The 19,721-nt window shown below is 42.1% G+C and overlaps 1 protein-coding gene across 4 annotated transcripts in view; it reads right to left on the bottom strand.

The window, feature by feature from the left end:
- Window positions 1–8,899: 8,899 nt before the first annotated feature.
- Alg9 (ALG9 alpha-1,2-mannosyltransferase) overlaps window positions 8,900–19,721 on the bottom strand; it is a 69,566-nt gene continuing 58,744 nt past the window's right edge. For 2 of the 4 annotated variants that reach the window (XR_016532811.1, XR_016532813.1), the window contains exons 15-17: window positions 15,743–15,861; window positions 14,801–15,461; window positions 8,900–9,016 (exon numbers count right to left, since the gene is read on the bottom strand). Coding sequence is in view for 2 of the 4 variants with exons in the window: in XM_090319530.1 (XP_090175656.1) it covers window positions 15,424–15,461; window positions 15,743–15,861 (157 nt within the window). In the remaining 2 variants the exon portion in view is untranslated. Of the gene's footprint in view, window positions 9,017–13,533; window positions 15,462–15,574; window positions 15,862–19,721 lie in introns of those variants that run through there. The other 2 variants (XM_090319530.1, XM_090319531.1) reach the window with 2 other exon arrangements.

Here is a 19,721-nt window from a genome sequence, read left to right as displayed (position 1 = left end):
TCCCCAGTCAATATTTTTTCCCCCGTGCAAGCTGTTGAAACCATGCTGCTCTCTTGTTTTCGTGTTTCCTTTCAGTTTGGTACTGGAATGGTGCCTTCTGTTGTATTTTCTTCCTCCCATTTTTTAGCTCTTTAGCATGCAAGAAGTACAACAATCAAGCAAAACCAGGACAAGCTTTAATGCTTCCAACCGGGGCGGGGTGGCTACTTTCCTTGTATGAAAGCCTAGAGTGGCCTCCCTAAATCTTCAAGAATCTCCCAATGGCAACAATAGGAAGAGATGAAGGCCTGCGTATATATTTCAGAAATCTTTTAAGTAGCTGTACGGAGGGGCTCCAATTCAACATGTCAATGTATAAGTACAATGCACTGCACAAGACATTCCTAAACAGAAAGGTTTTACTCCCCCCCCCCTTTTTTTTTTGCCAGTCCTGGAGCTTGAACTCAGGGCCTGAGCCCTGTCCTTGGACTGTCTCAAGGCTAGTGCTCTACCACTTGAGCCACAGCACCATTTCAGCCATTTTCTATGTATGTGGTACTGAGGAATCAAACCCCGGCCTTCCCACATACTAGGCAAGCACTAGGCCAAACTCGCAGCTCCTTACTTACCCTTCTTAAACAACATAAAATAACTAGCATGGTCTTTTGTTTGTTTTAGACTGGAACTTAAGCAAGTTAGAAAGATAACTACACATGATGATGGAAAGCTTTAAAATACCTTTATGTGTCTGGGTTTTAGGACTACAAAAATATCACTAAGTGCAATTAGGGGATACATACTTTTTTAAAAATGCATTAGATTCCTGGCAGTAGACTGACTTTGAGAGTAAAAATTAGTGAATCAATAGTTAGAATCAACAGTCGTCCTCACATTAGGTCCATGGTATATTCTCTAGGGCTTTAATCTGGCTATCATTTTGATCATCGTTTAGATCTTGCAAAACATCCTCTGGATAATAAGAAGCACTTTAAATCAGTTTTGCTACATCATTTTAGAACCTACATTTGCATGTTGTTCCAGGGCTGTTTATCTTGGGATAGTAAGAAGAGAACAGGCCTAGAGGAAGAGTGCTTGCTTAGCATGCACAAAGACCGGGGTTCAATTCCTCAGAACCACATACATAGAAAAAAAAAAAAGCCAGAAGTGGTGCTGTGGCTCAAGTCCAGGACTGGTAAAAAAGAAAAAGAAAGCCGAGAGTTTGGCCTAGTGGTATAGTGCTTGTCTAGCATGCACGAAGACCCGGGTTCGATTCCTCGGCACCACATACATGGGAAAGGGCCAGAAATGGTGCTGTGGCTCAAGTGGCAGAATGCTAGCCTTGAGGAAAAAGCCCAAGGACAGTTCTCAGGCCCTGAGTTCAAGCCCTAGGACTGGCGCAAAAAAAAAAAAAAGAAAAAGAAAAAAGAGAGGACAGAGTTGGATTTAAAATGAAAAACAAAACAAACAAAACACAGGCAGGATTGTTCAATTTTGGAGGCAAAAACCAGGTCAAAGTTGGAGGTCACTGAATACAGAAAGTTCCCAAAATCCTAACCAATAAAATGCTGGATGTGGTGGTTCATACTTACCATCCCAGCAGGATCAAAGCCTACAAAGGAAATTCAGAGTCCAGGTAAGCCTGGACATAAACTTGAGACCCTACCTCAAAAATAACCAGAGCAAAAGGACTGCGGATATACATCAGGTACCTGCCTGGGAAGGGAAGGGGAAGGGAAAAGGAAAAGGAAGAGAAAAGGGAAAAGGAAAGGAAAGGAAATAATGCTTTTATACACAGAAATGAAAGCCAATGACATCATGGTTCTGTCTCCATAATTCTAAAGAGAAGCAAAACATTGTAGATCACTTAGTAGTATAGACTTGTATTCAATAGACGCAGAGTTTTGCTGGACATTGGTGACTCACATCAGTAATCCTAGCTACTCAGAAGGCTAAAATCCAAGAATCATGGGTCAAAGCCAGCCTAAGCAGGAAAATCCACAACATTCTTATTTGAAATTAACCACCCAAAAGCCAATTAAGCTGTGGTTCCAGTGGCAAAGCATTAGCCTTGAGCAAACATACTCAAGGACAGTGCCAGGCCTTGAGTTCAAGCTCCAAAAGTTGAGCTTTAACCGGCAGTAGCATAGTCATAATACAAGGGTTGGTTTAGTTTTAGCAAAAGACGTAATTTGTCATGTTTAATTACCATAACATTACAAATTTGAATAATATTGGTCTTTTGGTTTTGTTTGTACTTAATTTGTTTTTTTAAGGCCAATTTATTTATTTCTTTGTTTTGCCAGTCCTGGGCTTGAGCTCAGGGCGTGAGCACTGTCCTTGAACTTTCTCAAGGCTAGAGCTCTACCGATGAGCCTCAGCACCACTTCCGGCTTTTTTTTTTTTTCCGATGTATGTGGTACCAAGGAATTGAACCCGGGTCTTCGTGCATGCTAGGCAAGCACCTACCACTAGGCCAAATCCCCAGCCCCTGTACTTAATTTGTAAATTGGTTCTGGTTGGGTTTTTTTCACTGTATAAGAATAATAAATAAAGAAAACAATATTCCTGGTTTATATTTGTAAACCTCAGTAATATTTAATAAGAACAAGTTGACTGAAAGTTTTCAGATTTTTAAAAAATGGATTGATGAGGGAGAATGATGCAAGGGGGACATTGGACCAAGATGCACTGATTTGTTGAATTCAAACCCCTTTGTATAACTATTTAAAGATGGTAAAAAAATTTTTTTAAGAACTTTGTTAATGGATCCAAGTCTAGAGTATCTACTGCTCAGCAGAAGATTTTCCTGGCATACAGCAGGTCCTGGGCTCCATACCAGAACAACCTAAAGACACAAAACTGAATATGCATTTGTAGGCTGCTAAGGTTTGAGAGGAAGAGGGCTCTGAAGCTTTTGATTCAATACTTTACCAGTTAGAAGGTCAGAGGGGGTTCCCAATGTCATAGAAAGGACAGTCGTCCCTTCAAACTCTATGCAAAAACATCTCCAACACGATAAAGGAAGCAGATACAGAGAGAAGCAGATTAAGTCCATTTCACTCATTTCATTTGAATATTAGCTTAAGCTCAGAAGAGCCTTGACATACTCTCCCCCCCAAATTAAAAATACCTGGCACACTGATGCTAGACTACTTTATTTAAGACTCAGATATGACTTGCTTACACAAGCACAATGAATTAGAGGTTTACAGAATAACTATTATTAAATATGAAATCACAAGCTGAGAAAAGAGGCCCCAGAAAATTACCAGGTTTAAGAGTCATCAATTCCGGACTTCAATTCTCACCCCTGTCTCTGACTCATGGTGACCTACCTTTCCCAATGCTTCAATCACACCCTCCACCCCCTCGCCCCAATAAAATGGAGCTAACCACCTGGTTCCTGCTCTAGTTACTGTGATGCCATGAAGATCAAACAAGTAATAAACATAGAAATGCTAATAAATTCTTCCGTGAATAAGGTGATTAAAACAGAAAGAAAGCTGTTTTGAAAACTGGGCCAAATTCTAAGTCAGTGTTTTGGGGAATGTGATCTATAGCCCACAGGAGCACCTGGAAAAGTCTATGAAAAATACAGAATCCTGGAGCTGGGGATGTAACTCTGAGATAAACCATAGGCTTATTTATGTTATTCTTTTGTGCTGGTTCTGGGGCTTGAACTCAGAGGCTGCGAGCTAGCTGACCCTTAGCTTTTTTGCTCAAAGCTGGCAGTCTAGGACTTGGAGCCACAGCTCCACTCCTGGCTTTTTAGTGGTTAGAGCATAAGAGTCTCACACAGACTTTTCTGCCTGGGCTGGCTTTGAACCCTGATCCTCAGATCTCAGCCTCCTGAGTATCTAGGATGATAGGTACGAACCACCAGCACCCAGCTAAAGTGTATATTCAATATGCATAAGACCCTTGGGTTTAATAACAAGTACCAGAGATTGAAAATTAAAAACCAAAACTAAAGAAAATGTAAGATCCCAACCTCCATCCCAGACCTACTGAATTAGAGTCCTTAAGAATGGAGCCAGACCTTTTACTTTTGACCCCTTAGGGAACCTAATGCGCAGTGACATTTTAAGTCACTCATTTGAAAGATTCATCTGGGAAAACAATTTCTATGTCAATAAACAAGCATTTGCTCAGATAGAATCTGGAAAGCCCTTGGAGGCCATCTTTGTCTAGAAAAAAAACAACAAATGACAGATCCAACTTCTTATCAATAAGCAATTCTATTGCTGTCAGCTATGGCTCTTGCCAGACTGAAAAGATCCCTCTCCTGCTGGACTCCGGGAAGTCAGCCAAGTACTACAACACAGTACTAGGGCACAGAGCTGTATTTCCACAACCCTTTCCTCTCCCCAACAAGAAACTAATGAGAAGGGAGCACCAGAGGCCACAGCTAAGATCAGGCTGAGGATCAAGGCAGACCTCAGAAAAGGGGACATCTCCAGCGCAAAAGCACTGACTTCTCACACAAACATGGAGTTCCCTCATCCAGTGGGAATCAAGGGAAGACAAGGTTAGACTTGCTCAGTTCCTATAAGATCATACATTAAAACTATCGAGAAGCAGCCCAGTGCCAGTGGCTCATGCTTGTAATCTTAGATACTCGGAAGGCCAAGATCTGAGGATTGTGATTCAAAGCCAGCCCAGGAAGGGAAGTCTATGAAACTCTTATCCTCAGTTTACTACCCAGAAAGCCAGAAGTGAGTCATGGCCCAGGTGGTAGGGCTCTAGCCCTGAGCTTTTTTTACCCAAGGCTCTTGAGTTCAAGCCTCTCCATCAGAGTCAGAGACTTACCAGGAGGGACTGATCCAGTGCTGACCTAATCCACAGTCACTCACTCACGTGTGAAGACTTGTGGCAGTTCTCTCAGGGAAGATTCACCTTGTCAAGGACAGAAACATTTCTATATGGAAGAATGGATATGTATGTGCTTTTATACATATTAAGGCTTTTTATTTTCCATGCCAAGGATTGAACCCAGGGCCTTGAACACATTAGGTAAGCACTCTAAACTGAGCTATATCTCCAGCCACATGGACTGAGGCAGGAGGATATCCAGTTTGAGGCTAATCAAAGTTACATATTGAGACCCCATCTGAAAAAAAGAAAGAAAGAAAGAGCTGGTACCAATGGCCCGTGCTTATCATCCTAGTTACTCAGGAGGCTGAGATCTGAAGACTGCAGTTCAAAGCCAGCTCAGGCAGAAAATCCTGTGAGACTCTTATCTCCAATTAACCACGTACACACACACACACACACACACACACACACACACACACACACACACACACACAAAAGGCTGAATAGAGCTATGGCTTGAGATGGTAGAGAGTTAGCCTTGAGCAGAAGAAGCTCAGGAACCATGCTCTGGTCCTGAGTACCAATGCCCAGGACTGGTATGCTTGCACACATGCACACACACACACACACACACACACACACACACACACACACACGCAGAAGGAAGGAAAGGAGGGAGGGAGGAAAGAACACATACAACAATATGATAACATTGTGTACCTTGCACACAGACATGGAAGGAGGATTTGACAGTACTTATACTTTGTTTATACTACTTAACTCCAAATTTTACTCACATTTCATCCATTTTTCCACTGATATCCTTTCTCTGTTACAGGACTTAGTCCACAAGACCACATTCAATCTAGGTTTTCTAAATTGTGAGCTAAACACTCTTTTTGGCTCCTGGTTCTCACACTATAGACTGGCCTTTGCTCTCCCCTCCCTCACTCTGTAGATATAGATGGAGCACAGATTTTCTCCTGGCCAGCTATTCCCTGTCCTGGCCTGCTATGACCACAGGGTAGAGTCCAGGTTTCCGCCTCTCTCTTATTTTTGTAAGCCTCTTATCACCATATCTTGTGCTGGAACCAGCCAACGTAAGCAGTAGCTTTCAGCAGCCAGGCACATTGCTTCTAGGCTCCGGCTAGAGCAAGGTCTGACTTCACAAATGCAGGCCTCATGAAAGCTTTTACCTGGAGCCTCCCCTGGAGACGGCATTCCTTCCTTCCCACTTACTTCTCTGATCTGCTCTGCGGCACTGTTAGGAGAAAAATCAAGAGGACTAAGAAAAGACCCAAGAGGGCCCAAGGTCCCTTCTACGTGCCATTCATAGCTCAGCAGAAATCCAGCTGCTGCGACTGTAACCAGAAACTGCAATTGACACTAACTTGTAGGACTTCAGGAATCAGTCCCCTCTGTGATATGGCTGCATGATTAAAATGAGCGGGTGTTCTACAAAGCCTCTGTGGTGTGTATGAACACACACACAGTGCCTCCCGCAACAACCTAGGCGCAGGCGGATTTCCAGCCTCCGCCTAGTGAACGTGGATTAAGGTGATAAAATGAAACACCTTCATGAGCTCCTGTTCTTGATCTGTGTAACCCTAGACTCTCTCTGTTTTAGCGTCCAAAAGGAAGTTAGGAGCCAAGGACTGTAAAGAGGTCACAGTGAGGCAGGTGCTCACTCTGAGTATCTAATCCTAGATACTACCACCAAAACACTAGAAATGGAGCAAAATAGCTAAGCGACACCAAGTTCAAGCCCCAGTACCAGCACCAACAGATACAAGGGTAACTCAAAATGACACTTACCTAGCACAGGAGACTGTGGGACAGAGAGGAATACAGGATGACAGGCTGTGGAATCAGACTGGATTTAACTCTGGATTGCCTTGAGAAAGACATATAATGTCGCAGCATCAATTTCCCCATCTATAAAGAGAAATTAATAGCTATCACTTTATGAGGTTATTGTGAGAAAAAGCAATCTAAAACCTATCAAAGCAAATGGAATAATGATATACAGCAAATGCTTTTCTTTTTTTTTTCCCCCTTTTGTTTTTGTTGCACTAATACTAGTGCTTGTACACAGGGCCTGGACACTGTCACCTAGCTTTTTCTTTCAAGATTGGTGATCTACCACTTGAGCCATACCCCTACTTCTGGCATTTGATGGGGAATTGAAGATACAAGTCTGTGGGATTTGTTCACTGAAGATAAGAGTGTCTGGGATTTGTCTGCCTGGGCTGGCTTCAAATCACAATCTTCAGATCTCAGCCATCTGAGTAGCCAGGATCACAAACATGAGCCACAAATTCCCAGCTGTTGTTTCAGTTATTTTGTAGTATTAAAGATAAAACTCCCGCCTTGAACATGATAGAAAAGTGCTATCTTACTGAGTGGTAACCCTAACCCAAATGTTGAGTAGGTATTTGTTTTTTGTAATGTTTCTCCATAAAGTAAATCAGACAATCTAGAGAGTGTTAAAAAATGTAAACAAACAAAACCATATTCCCACATGTTCCTTAGGTTAAGCTCAGAGGATGGTGTCATATACTAAAAAGGGGCTATTTATCTTTCAACCAGCAGGCTGGAACTGGTTCCGCCAGGCCCAAGTCTTGTGGCTATCCTATACTTTCAAACACTAAATCTACTTCCTCCTGAAATTGTTGCCCCTAAGCCCCACGGCCCAGGCATGGGAGCAATGAAAAGTACTCCAAGGCCAAGGGCTCAAGCCCTAGTAAATGCCATTTCCTCCCCTTGAGCTACCTGGGTCAAGGCATCTAGCCTTTGGCCTACTTTGACAATGTTAGCAGGATAGCAGCAATAAAGTTAGGAAGAGAACAAGACAACTTAAAAACAAGCAAATGGCTAGCAAGTACCCCACAGAGTAGCTGCTGCTTCCTCTCAACCATAGGTACATTTCCTATTATCCACAATACAACCAAGGCCATAGCAAATTGGACTGAAATGAACAGACAAATGTAAACTTAACTCATCTACCACTGCTGTGATGGGCATTTCATACCCTGAGAAGTAACAGATATTATCCCCAGAAAATATTGGAAACTTTAGCAATACAAAAGTACAAGGGTAGGCTGGTGCTGATGGCTCATGCCTGTAATCTTAGCTATTCAGGAGGCTGAGATCTGCCAGCCCGGGCATTAAAGTCACCGAGACTCTTGTCTCTAATTAACTACCAGAAAACCAGAACTGGCACTGTAGCTCAAAATGGTAGAGTACTAGCCTTGAACTGAAGGGCTCAGGGACAGTGCCTAGGACCAGAGTTCAAGCCCCATAATTGGGGGGTGGAGAGCAAGGGTAAGGATACAGATTATTTAAGAATCAAAACACAAAGATTCCAAGTTAGTGGAAATTATACCAGGAGTATAACAAATAGTAAACACAAGTGGCAGGATAACAGAGCTCTGCAATCTTTACTGAGAGTAGGGTGCCCTCTGCTGGACACTAGGGGAAGACTCTTATTGCACACAGGGCTGACTTTTAAGTTGTCAGGCAGCAAAACAAAAACCAATTTTTTTCTTTTTCTTCCCTTTCCCCACTCTCACCCCAGTCCTGGGGTTTGAACTCAGTGCCTGGGCACTGTCTCTGAGTTTCTTTGTGCTCAAGGTGAGCACTCTACCACTTGAGCCACAGTGCCACTTCTGGCTTTTTCTGATCAGTTTATTGAAGATAAGAGTCTCCCGGACTTTTGTGCTTCAAAAATTGGCTTCAAATGATGATGTGCAGATCTGTCTTTTGAGTAGCTAGAATTAGAGGCCCAAGCCACCAGCACCTGGCTACAAAAGCAATTCTTTCACTATAGTAAATTTAAACTCTATTAAAAAACAAAACAATCTACAGTAATTGCAGACTGTAAGGATATAAATATAGCAAAAAGGCCAAAGAAAAAAGGGAAGGTCTGAGGAAAATTCCTAAGATTCTTTTATAAATGTAGTAAACCAGGCGCCTTTCCTACATATGGCCATAAATATTTCGCTGGGAAGAACAGAAGGGGAACATCCCCATAGGAAATATCAGAAAGACTTGAGACTCTCTGTTAATAGGGACACAGAAAAGAAGTGTAATTAACTCCCCAAGGTACCTGGTCTGGATGGGCTGGGTGAATACACTTCGGACTATTTCTTCCCAGAGATTTAACTTTAGCTCCCGTGTCTGAAGGGGGGTGGCAGCAACTCCAAGGAGCAGTTTCTGCAGACTAGTAGCAGTAAAACAATAAAGGCAAAATAAGGTCTCCATGGTATATGTCTTCAATAAACAGAGCAAAATGTTTTTAAAAACCAGTGGTCCTGCATGGAAAAAGGGCTTCATACCCACCCACATTTTATCCTCCTTCACCTTACTCAACACAGCTACAGGACCTTACCTGAACAAGCTAAGCCATAAGGTTGAATGCCAGAGACTTTTCCCGCTACCCAATCTCGTCCCACCTAATAAATCAGTACACCCAATGGAATTGAATTAGGTGTGACGTCACCAATAGGCTCATTTATTTCTAGATGTACCCTTCAATGTACTGAAATAAGGACCAATGGAAGAAGAAACACAGAGAATTTTTAACATCATGTAGTGTATTTGAATGTCATCTTAATGGTTCCATCAGCCAAGAGGGGCTCAAAGGGCCTAGAGGCAGAAGAAAGTCTTGACAGGTCTGAGTAAGCAGAGTTCTGTGAAGGTCCAGAGGAAGCATGAGTGCCCAGAGGTCAGAAGTAGAAAAGACAATCTGCCTGCACAGCCGTCTTTGATCTTTGTCATGTTTGCCTGTAAGTCTTGATCAAGAGCAGCAGTGTTCAGCTCTGGCTATGTCTTAGAAAAAAAAATAATCTAGGGAGTTTTTGTTTTTTAAACTAATGACACCTATGCTCATTCCTAGCTCCTAATTCAGAATTCCTGAGGTGGTCAACCACATTGGTAATTTTCAAGCACTCCCCGTGGCTGTCTGCTATAGCCCTGGTTGAGAATGGTTGTTTTGCAGGTTATAGTTTCTCCAGCACCAAGTACAATGCAACTTTCAAACAAAACAAAAATCACATACAGCTTATTTGGACACTTGGGTCTGGCAAATGTTAAAATGACAAACCAAAGACCAATAGTGTCCACTGCCGAATACTGCTTCTCTAGGTGGGTAGAAAGCAAAGAGCCTTCTTAAGCAAGTACAGACAGAAATTCCTGATGTGGGACTGAGGAAGCTTAGCTGTATGCTAATTAGGAAGGCCATACAGAACTTGAGCCACACCTCCAGCCCTTTTAAGGTAGTTTTCAAATATGGTCTTGTATTATGCCTGGTCCAGCCTGAACCTTCATTATTTGTTTCTCACATAGCTGATATGACAGGAGAATGCCACCATGCCGGGCCTAGTTTATACTTACCTCTAGGTACAGAATGTTAGAATATAAATCAAAAACCACTCCTACTTTGACATATTTTAAGAAGATACTTGAAGGTTAGAGAAAATAATAAAAGTTCACACTCAGGCAAAAATCTTCTTAAAGTCAATGATTAAACACAAATGTACTCAACGAAGCTACAATAGAAAATTATCAACACCATTCTATAATCTTACATCCCTAGTCTGAATTTCCTTCATTTAGGAAATTAGCTGGCTGTCATGTGCTTAAATGCCAGGTCTAGGCTATCTCTATGGTTACAGACAGCAAAAACAACTTTCAAGTTTTTTTTATTTGTTTTGTTTTTGCTGGTTGTAGGACTGAACTCTGGGCCTGGGCACTGTCTCTGAGCTCTTCAGCTCAAGGCTACTGCCCTACCCCTTGAGCCACAGTACCACCTCTAGTTCTCCGGTTATTAACTGGAGATAAGAGTCTCATGGACTTTTTAGTGCTCAGGCTGGCTTTGAACTGCGATTCTCAGATCTCAGCCTCCTGAGTAGCTAAGATTACAGATGTGAACCACTGCGCTTGGCACAGTTTTCATTTTAAAGTATCACTTGTATTTAATACTTGGCTTTTTCACACAAGGCTGGTACTCTTGCACTTGAACCACACCTCCATTTTCAGCTTGTCTCTTGTGTCAAGTCTGGCCCTCCAAGACAATGTAACAGAAACATTCAGTGAAAGCATCCTGTCCCTCTTTTTAGAAACTACCTCAGAAGAGTCTGCTTCTGAACTAGCCTGTGTTGTTCAGAATTGCTACACGTTGTCCTTTGAGCTCTCCAGGACATACAGCTTGTTATACTTTCTGTGGTCTAAAATCTCATGCTAAATTGAGAGCAGGTATATATTCCTTTCTGGTGTCATTTTGCTTCTCTTTGGTAAGAATCATGGCACTGAAATGTTCAGGTGACTATGTTGAGCTAAGGAATTAATACACAGAGCATGGCAATGTGGTTTTCCTCTCATCTGCCAACAACATTCTTGGGAGGTAGGTCTATAAGGTGTCTACAATGAAGTTCTATGTTCTTATTCAAGGCACAATGTATTCAAAAGAGTCCAGAGAAACTCATCACAGGTGCTCTAAAATCCAGAAAGGCTTCTTGGGAGAGACTCAGTCACAAAAGTAAGAGATAAATAGAAAAAGATGAAATTCTACACCAGAGAAAGGAAATGGACACTGTAGACTGCTCCCTCCTAAAACTAAATTAATAAAAAGCATCCATTGCTAAAACAACATGGGGAAGAAATAAATCAAATCAAGACTAAAGGTGATATTTTCGGGTCCTCTGGGAAAAATAATGACCTAGGGTACAAAACCACGTGGCCACTAGAAGTTGTTGAGTACATAGTAGGTTCATTTACCTAAGTTTTATTCCTTCTAACATCCCACAATAGGGAAAATATTATCCAAATACTGAATAAAACTGGATCAGGATTTCTATGAAGACATCCACAATCCAGAGGGTCTCAATCTAAAAACCTAAAATGGACCTGGGAACTGCTTTTCTTTTAAGCACAGTGTTTGAACATTAATTCCTGCTGTTTGGTTCTTTTATAAGTGAAGTAACATTAGCTCTCCTACTTTATTAAAGGGTTCTTCCTAAAGTGTTCGGGAGAGCATTCTGGGCTATATAGCCTTGGAGTTCAGTTCCATCCATTTCCAATTTCCAGATTTAAAAGCAGAAAGCAAAAGAAAAAAATAGTAGTACCTTAAGAAAAAAGAATCAAACATCCATGTTTTATTTAACTTTTTTTTCCACAGAAAATACAGTAAGTATGTAAACACTGACACATGAAGTAAAGCCAAGGGTCAGGAAGACAAATGAATTGGACAACACCGGCTTCAATACTCTACTGCTTCCTGATTTCATTTGCTGCATGAATCACATAGCTAACTAGATTGGAAAAATGAAGGCAACATTCAGGTTTACAGACACACCAGAAAGTCTACTAGCCAACAATGCCATTCATAATTGATTTCTCTGCTGAATATAAAAATTTAAAGCATTTACTCAAGGCATTTCATGTAGAAGTGTAAGAACAGATTAACACGTGAGCTCTACTGTCTGTGGAGGTAAAGGTTTAACTGTGTCTCATTAACTAAAGTAAAAGCAGAACTGCCTGGGACTGGCCAGATGACCACACAATCACAGTGATTTCTTAATTCAATAAATCCCAGGAAATGCAAAACACAATAGAGACTTGCTTCTGGTATCTCATGCTACAGAATCACATTGGGATTTCACAGTTTTTTTTTTCCAGAACTCCAGACCAGGAAAAAAGACTTAAATGAATTGTTCTGATCAAGAACCACTTGATTCAAAACCAAGTCTGTCTCTGAATTTCAAATTCCGTAACGATGAGTTTAGCCTGCAATTTCTCTTGATTATCCCAAGAGAATAAAAGGACCTATCTATGATTTTTTTAAAAAAATCAGATGACACCTAGAAGGTGAGAGGACATTTTGAACATACATGCCTATCACACAGTTTGGCTCGGTAAGGGTACTCCGTATCAGGAGACTGAAGTTCAGAGCTAGAGATCAGAGAACCCGAGATTGACCACGTGTACTCACTCCTTCATTTGGACCATAATCAAAAGCTGTTATGAATCTTCCACAGTCCTTCCTTCTCTGATACTCAACCAAGAGAGTAAGAAGTACCTTACGGGGCCGGGAGTTTGGCCTAGTGGTAGAGTGCTTGCTTAGCATGCACGAAGACCCGGGTTCGATTTCTCGGTACCACATACATAGAAAAAAGCCAGAAGTGGTGCTGAGGCTCAAGTGGTAGAGCTCTCGCTTTAAGAAAGTCCAAGGACAGTGCTCAGGCCCTGAGCTCAAGCCCAGGACTGCCCCCCCCCCCAAAAAAAGTATCTACATACATTCTCCTTACAGTAAGCAGAGCAGGAACTTACGATGAACACTGGTTCTTTGGAGGAGAAATGCTACCCAGACACTTTTTCTCAGGCAAATCTGGCCTTTCTATATTACTGACATGGGAGGTTTTGTTTTTTTTTTAAATGTTTATAAAATATCACTTGAAAATGATCTTTACAACATATAGCATTTGGCACAGTATTCTACAATTCATGGTGCTCTCACTAAAAGGATACATGGGGGCAGGGGGAGAATGAGGTTTTTCAAAGCAGAAGTGATATTCTCAAGGTAAGCCTGCACCAATCATTTTCCTTTTTGTGCTATGTTTAAGTTCTCTCTCAGGTCTTCTTGATTCTTTTAAATGCACAAGATGATAAAATAGATCAGTGCTATATCACCTGCTTTTATGTCTGTGCACACACACACACAGCCTTAAACCTAGGGCTACCATAGAGCTACACCTTTCCCTCTTTGAACTCTCTACCACTTTGATTAGAAAAAGAGCTACTCTCCAATGACCCACATTACTGGACTTGTTTTTCTTGGTGATTCTGGGCTTGTGCTCTACCAGGTGCTCTGCCACTTGAGTCACGCTCCCAGTGTTCTTTGCCTTACTTTTCAAACAGGATCTCATAGTTATGCTCAGGCCAGCCTGGACCACCCTCCAACTCACCCTCCCTGGTAGCTGGAATGGCAGGTGCATATCACATCAGTTTTGTTTTGTTTTAATTGATTGAGATGGGAATCTCTTAAGCTTTTTTTGTCTAGGATGGCCTGAAAAGTGTGATGTCTCAATCTCTACCTCCCAAGTAGCTAGAATTACAGGCATATGAGTCACCATGCTCAGCCTGAAGTCTTTTATACCTTGGCTACTGTGAAGGACAGCACTGTTACTGAGCATAAGGCAACATGCTCCACTTACAGTGCTCTGTCCTGTTGTCAGATGATATACCCGTTACTTGCTCTGGAAGACAGTGGTTGAATACTCAGACTTAAATGTCAAGGGTCTTTCAAGCAAGCAGGACTCCAGTTTTCCTTTATTATTCAGTTACCTATTACATTCTGCCTAGACCTATTATCTCTCCCTCTGCCTTAACACCAGTTCAGCTATTCCCTTACATAGAATTCTCAAGAAGACATATGTTATATGGTAACTACCCATTTCTTAGCTCCTGTTGGAAAGTCCGTCTTTAAAAAATTAAAGATGGAAATCCTAAAAAATAGCTCATCCTATTTTTAGATATTAGAATCAGCTACCATTAGGGAAATAAGGCACGGGTCCTGTGACCTCCGATGGGCAAAAGGAATAGTATCTGTGTGGTAGTATGCTCTGACGCAGGCCTGGCTTCATCACCTGGCACTGCAATGATGGGCTTTACATACAGACAGGCTGGAGGAGCCAAAGAACTAAGAAATACAGGTAACATCTTTCCCTAAAATATAAAGTTGCAATATCAACCAGATCTTGGTCAACTTCATCCTCCTACCTCATCAGCACCTTTTCACAGTTGAATGGGGAAGCATGGAAGACAGGCAACCTGGGTTCCCTCGGGAAACTCACTTTACCTCTACCTCTCTCCTCGTGTGTAAAATGGGGATAAAATCACCTTCCAGACCTACCCCCATACTGACTGTAAGGATAAGATGAGATGCTGTGAAATTGCCTTGGGACCTGGGAAATGCCATGTATTAAAGTAAGTAATAGAACGTACTTACTGTGTGTGAATTGGGTTTTTATCATTGCCTACTTGACTAGGGTACTCAGGCAGGTTGTCCCTTGCAATAGAAGTGAAAATCAGATGCTACAAGTATACACTGGGTCCTTTTCACTAGTTTCCTCAGAGAGAGCCTCAGAACATATTGCCTAGAAAGGTGATGGCATCCAGCTCTACCAATGGCCAGAATTAATTCTTTCCAAGGTTGTCCTTTAGGAATTTAGACTGTTGATACTTTTGTACAGCAGAATCTGGAATTCAAGACACAGCATGCTTAAACAGATAGGGTTCAAGGTGGTTATAAAGGGAAATGAAATGAAATTCAGAGGCGTCATCTATAACAAAATGAGGTCACAGTTCTTCAAGCGGTCGTCTTTTCCTGAGGGAGTCCTCCCTGGGAAGTGCTTCACGGAAGTCAGTCTTGCTGAAGGTGGCAAGGACATGTCAGCTGGCAACTAGGCTGAGCTCACTTTCAGCACTAGGACTGGAGCATGGAGATCTCCTAGGAGCAGCCACATAGCTTTGGTGGAGAAGCCCCATCAGCCTGAGAGAGCCTTGCTACTTCTTGGGTGTGAGGCCACCATGTGGGGAACAGCTTAAAATGGCCAACCAGCCCAGGGATTTTCAGTTCTTCCTGTAAGTTGGTTCTGCTCTTCTCCGGTCTAGTAAGCAATTGAACAGAAGAAAAACAATGAGTCGTGGAGCTATGTATCTACCCGTGCTTTAGGGCCTCTCTCTGCCTATCTACAAAAAGTTTACAGGAAGAACAATGATATAGGCAAGAAGTGAATGTAACTTTAATTAGAATTTGAAATAGACTGACTAGCCAAGAGCACCCAGATTCTGGTGTTCCTGCCAGACGACTTTATTACAAAAGTTACAGGTAGTGATGGAGGGAATCAGGTCAATGGCTGTCGGCTGGGGCCACAAGTGTGTTGCTAACCTCCACTCTTCTTCCTGGTTTGCTTTGCTTTCCGGGGTTTAAGGATGGTGTAGTTGGCATACACTGTATACTGATCTGACAGGAAAGGGATATAGAATGCCCGAAACAGCTTGGAAGACCTGAAAAAGAGGGGGAGAAGGACAGAATTTCATCATTGAGGAAGGTATTTCCTGGAGAACAGAAAAGCTTATACAGGCACCAAATCAGGATAGAAGACTTGAATCAAGGGCACGTAACCTGTTACAGCCATCAATCAAACAATAAACAATCTCCCTGATAAATCACAGAACATCATTCAAAATAGCTTCAGATCTTCATTTTACCTGAGAATGTACCTCAGAAAAGTTCCAGGTCAGTGAGGTACCTGACTGAAATGGATTTGTGGGATGAGGATTGACCCGGGGTCTTGCTATGTGGCCCAGGCTGGCCTAGAATTCACTTTGTGATGGAGGCAGCCCTCCAACCTGAGCTCTTCCGCCTCTACCTTCTGAATGATGTGGTTATAGGTGTGTACCATCATGGAGCTTGAAATGAATTCTTTTTTTTTTTTTTTGGCCAGTCCTGGGCTTACGCTCAGGGCCTGAGCACTGTCCTTGGATTTTTCTCGAGGCTAGAGCTCTACCACTTGAGCCTTAGCACCACTTTCGGCTTTTTCTAAGTATGTGGTACCGAGGAATCGAACCCGGGTCTTCGTGCATGCTAGGCAAGCACTCTACCACTAGGCCAAACTCCCGGCCCTTGAAATGAATTCTTAACATCCAAAAGGTTTCTGCAGCTAAAAATCTGCAGAAATTCCCACTATGCAAATGACCCGAACTTCAGCCTGAAATCTTCCTGGAGAGGAGAAGAAAATTATGTCCTAGATGCCTATGCACAGTGTTCCAGCAATGACTAAGTCTGGGAGAGAATGCAGATAAACAAATTCATGCTGTGACAGCACAATTCTGTAAAATCCAATCTACTTAGTACTACGCTATCACAATAGGAGAAACCTGAGTTTATTGTGTTTTCTGAAGCATGTCATAACTGTTTTTGTACCTTTAAAACATATCCTAAATGTATAAGTGCTTGTACATCTTAAGTACTTTTGTTTTTAAATATATTTACCCCATCTGAAAATCCTACCAGGAAGGAGGCATTACTCCCTCAGTTTCCATAGTGAGCCTATGAGAAGACTCATTCAAATCCATTCTAGCATTGCACATACTACACCAGCTTAAAGGAGTTATAATTTCCTTTAAAAAAAAAAAAAAAAACAGTCATTGGGCCGAGAGTTTGGCCTAGTGGTTAAAGTGCTTGCCTAGCATGCATGAAGACCCGGGTTCGATTCCTTGGTACCACATACATAGAAAAAAGCCGGAAGTGGTGCTGAGGCTCAAGTGGTACAGCTCTAGCCTTGAGAAAGTCCAAGGACAGTGTTCAGACCCTGAGCTCAAGCCCAGGACTGGCAAAAAATAAAAAATAAAAAAAAAACAGTCATGGTGATAGCTACAAATTCTATATGAAATAATACTTTCTGAGTCTGAAAATAAAAAGCTGGCGCAGCTCCTACCACCTAGACGAGACAGCTGAGAGGTGTTCCACCACCATTCCTTTTCCACATTCTAAACTTGTAAATGTCATGTCAACGTGGCATTTGGACTGGCAGCCTACCTCTGGGCTTGGCAGACTCCCACAATGCCTGTACACAATGATATCGTGCTTGGCAAACACACCTCTTGGAGACGCTTCCCAACTGGGATGCTGGCAGTGCCCTGTGCTCCCCAGAGCTTCACTTCACTAGCTAACAGCTTGAGGGCTCTCACAGAGAAGTGGCTTAGGGAAGAGGCACAGAATAAGAGCTGGGCTCTTGCATACAGAATGAACTTGCCTCAGACCAAAAGAGCTTCAGTCTTTTGTTCAGGCTGGGATAGAAAGGTAGAAACAAGCAAACTCCTGTAAGCACAAGTGCAACTTCCACTTCAAGAGACTCCCCGACAAAGGCTTCGTTCTCACAGGTACTAGAACAACACTCAGCCCAGCCTTCAGTCTAATAATACCAGAGTCCATGGACTCAACAGCAATTATTCTTTTCCCGGTTGTGGGGCTTGAACTCTGGGCCTGGGCATTGCTCCCTGAGCTCTTCAGCTGAAGACTACCACCCGACCCCTTGAGCCACAGCACCACTTCGGCTTCCTAGTGGTTAATTGGAGATAAGAGACTCATGGACTTTTTGGTGCCCGAGATGGCTTTGAACCAAAATCCTCAGATTTCAGCCTCCTGAGTAGCTAAGATTACAGGCGTGAGCCACTGCGCCTGGCCAACTTTTTTTTTAACTGTATTTTTTTTTGTCTTTTCTTTTTTGGTATTGGGGACCGAACCCAGGACATTGTACTTGCTAGGCATTTTGCCACTGAGCTACATCCCAGCCCTTAACTGCAATTTTTCACTTTCTTTCTAGAGCAATTTTTACTATTTAGGAGGACAAAAGAAAGTATTTGCAGTATATATAATGGAGGATTCACATCAAGATTACAGAAACTTCCTAAAATCAGTTAAGAAGACATAACTCGATAGGAAAATATTGACTAAGGATATGATTAGAGAGGAGAAATGCTAGGGAAAATAAACATATGAAATGTTCACTCTTACCAGCAACCACAGAAATGCAAACCTACACACAAAGTTCAACAATCAGGTGAAAGGTAAAAAACAAACAACAACAACAAAAACCCAGTCTGCCAGGGGCAGGTGACTCACACGTGTAATCCTAGCTACTCAGGAGGCTGGATGAGGATCGCAGTCCGAAGCCAGCCGGGGCAGGAAAGTCCATGCGATTCATCTCCAATTAGCCACCAGAAAAACAGAAGTGATGCTAAAGCTCAAAACGATAGAACACTAGCCTTGAAGAAAAGCATTCGGAGGCAGCGCCCAAGCCCCTGGTTCAACCTCCATGACCAAAAAAATAAATGAATAAATAAATAAAAAATAAAAAAAAATCTGTTGGCTAACTAGTTTGTTTATTCTTCTGTCCTCTACAACTAGATTTCAAGAACTAAGCCTGTTTTATTTACCAATATGTGGCTGGCCCTAGTGAGTCGGAAAAACATGTTGGAAAGATAGACAAGTAGATAAGGAGAGTGAGAGAAGGATTTTACGTAAACGAGAATGTGTTTAATTCAGTTCAACAAGTTACCAAGTGACCAAGCAATGGGTTAATTAAGCAATGCCAGGAACACAGGTATGAACACAAACAGCTCCTTTCCCCAAGGAGACACTCTCTGTCTAAGACTCTGTGGTCTGGGATAACTGTCTTGCAGAGAACACAAACCTGTGTCTGACTTTAGGTTAACAAACACCCTGACCCTGGCATGCTCCCTTAGTGGAAAAGCAGAATGGAATCCTAAATACTGTGTTCTGGAAGCCAGGAGGCCTTTCTAGGTAAGCCTGAACACAAACCTGTGCTAAAGATTGGGATTACATAAAAGCAGAAGCAGAGAAGACAACCTGGAGAGACCCTCACTGAAGAGGAGCTCCAGTTCTCCTGCAGGCCTGGGGTGTGGCCCTTCTCCACCTCAGATTTCCTCTAAAAGCAGCCTCTGTCAAAGTACATCACACTCACTCTCACCTCTCTTCCCAGGAATGGGAAGATGATTCTGCTGTTTTCTTTCATTGATAGAACAGGTCAGCTTGAATGTACCAAACTATAGGTGCTGTTCTACATTTCGCTATTTTTGAAGTTGGAATAATTGAATATTTTATTGGATCATTTTTTAACCATCAATAGCTTTAAAGTTAAGCATGACTAGGCATTGTTTATTTGTTACATTGTTGCTCAAGAAAAAGAAAGAGAAATCAAATAGTTTATTTGTCATTATGAAGGAAAAAGAGCAGTTGAGTACTGAAATATTATGAGTATGCACACATCATATTCATAAAGATCAGAATAAATCGTAGCTAGACCAAAACTAATGCTTATCAAAACTCATACCACAATGTC

Source organism: Megascapheus bottae, chromosome 27 (genome assembly GCF_031878675.1).
Source record: "Megascapheus bottae isolate mThoBot1 chromosome 27, mThoBot2.hap1, whole genome shotgun sequence".
In the NCBI taxonomy this organism is placed as follows: domain Eukaryota; kingdom Metazoa; phylum Chordata; class Mammalia; order Rodentia; family Geomyidae; genus Megascapheus; species Megascapheus bottae.
The sequence above is the reverse complement of the archived record's forward strand: the minus strand, read 5'-3'. Positions and strand labels throughout refer to the sequence as shown.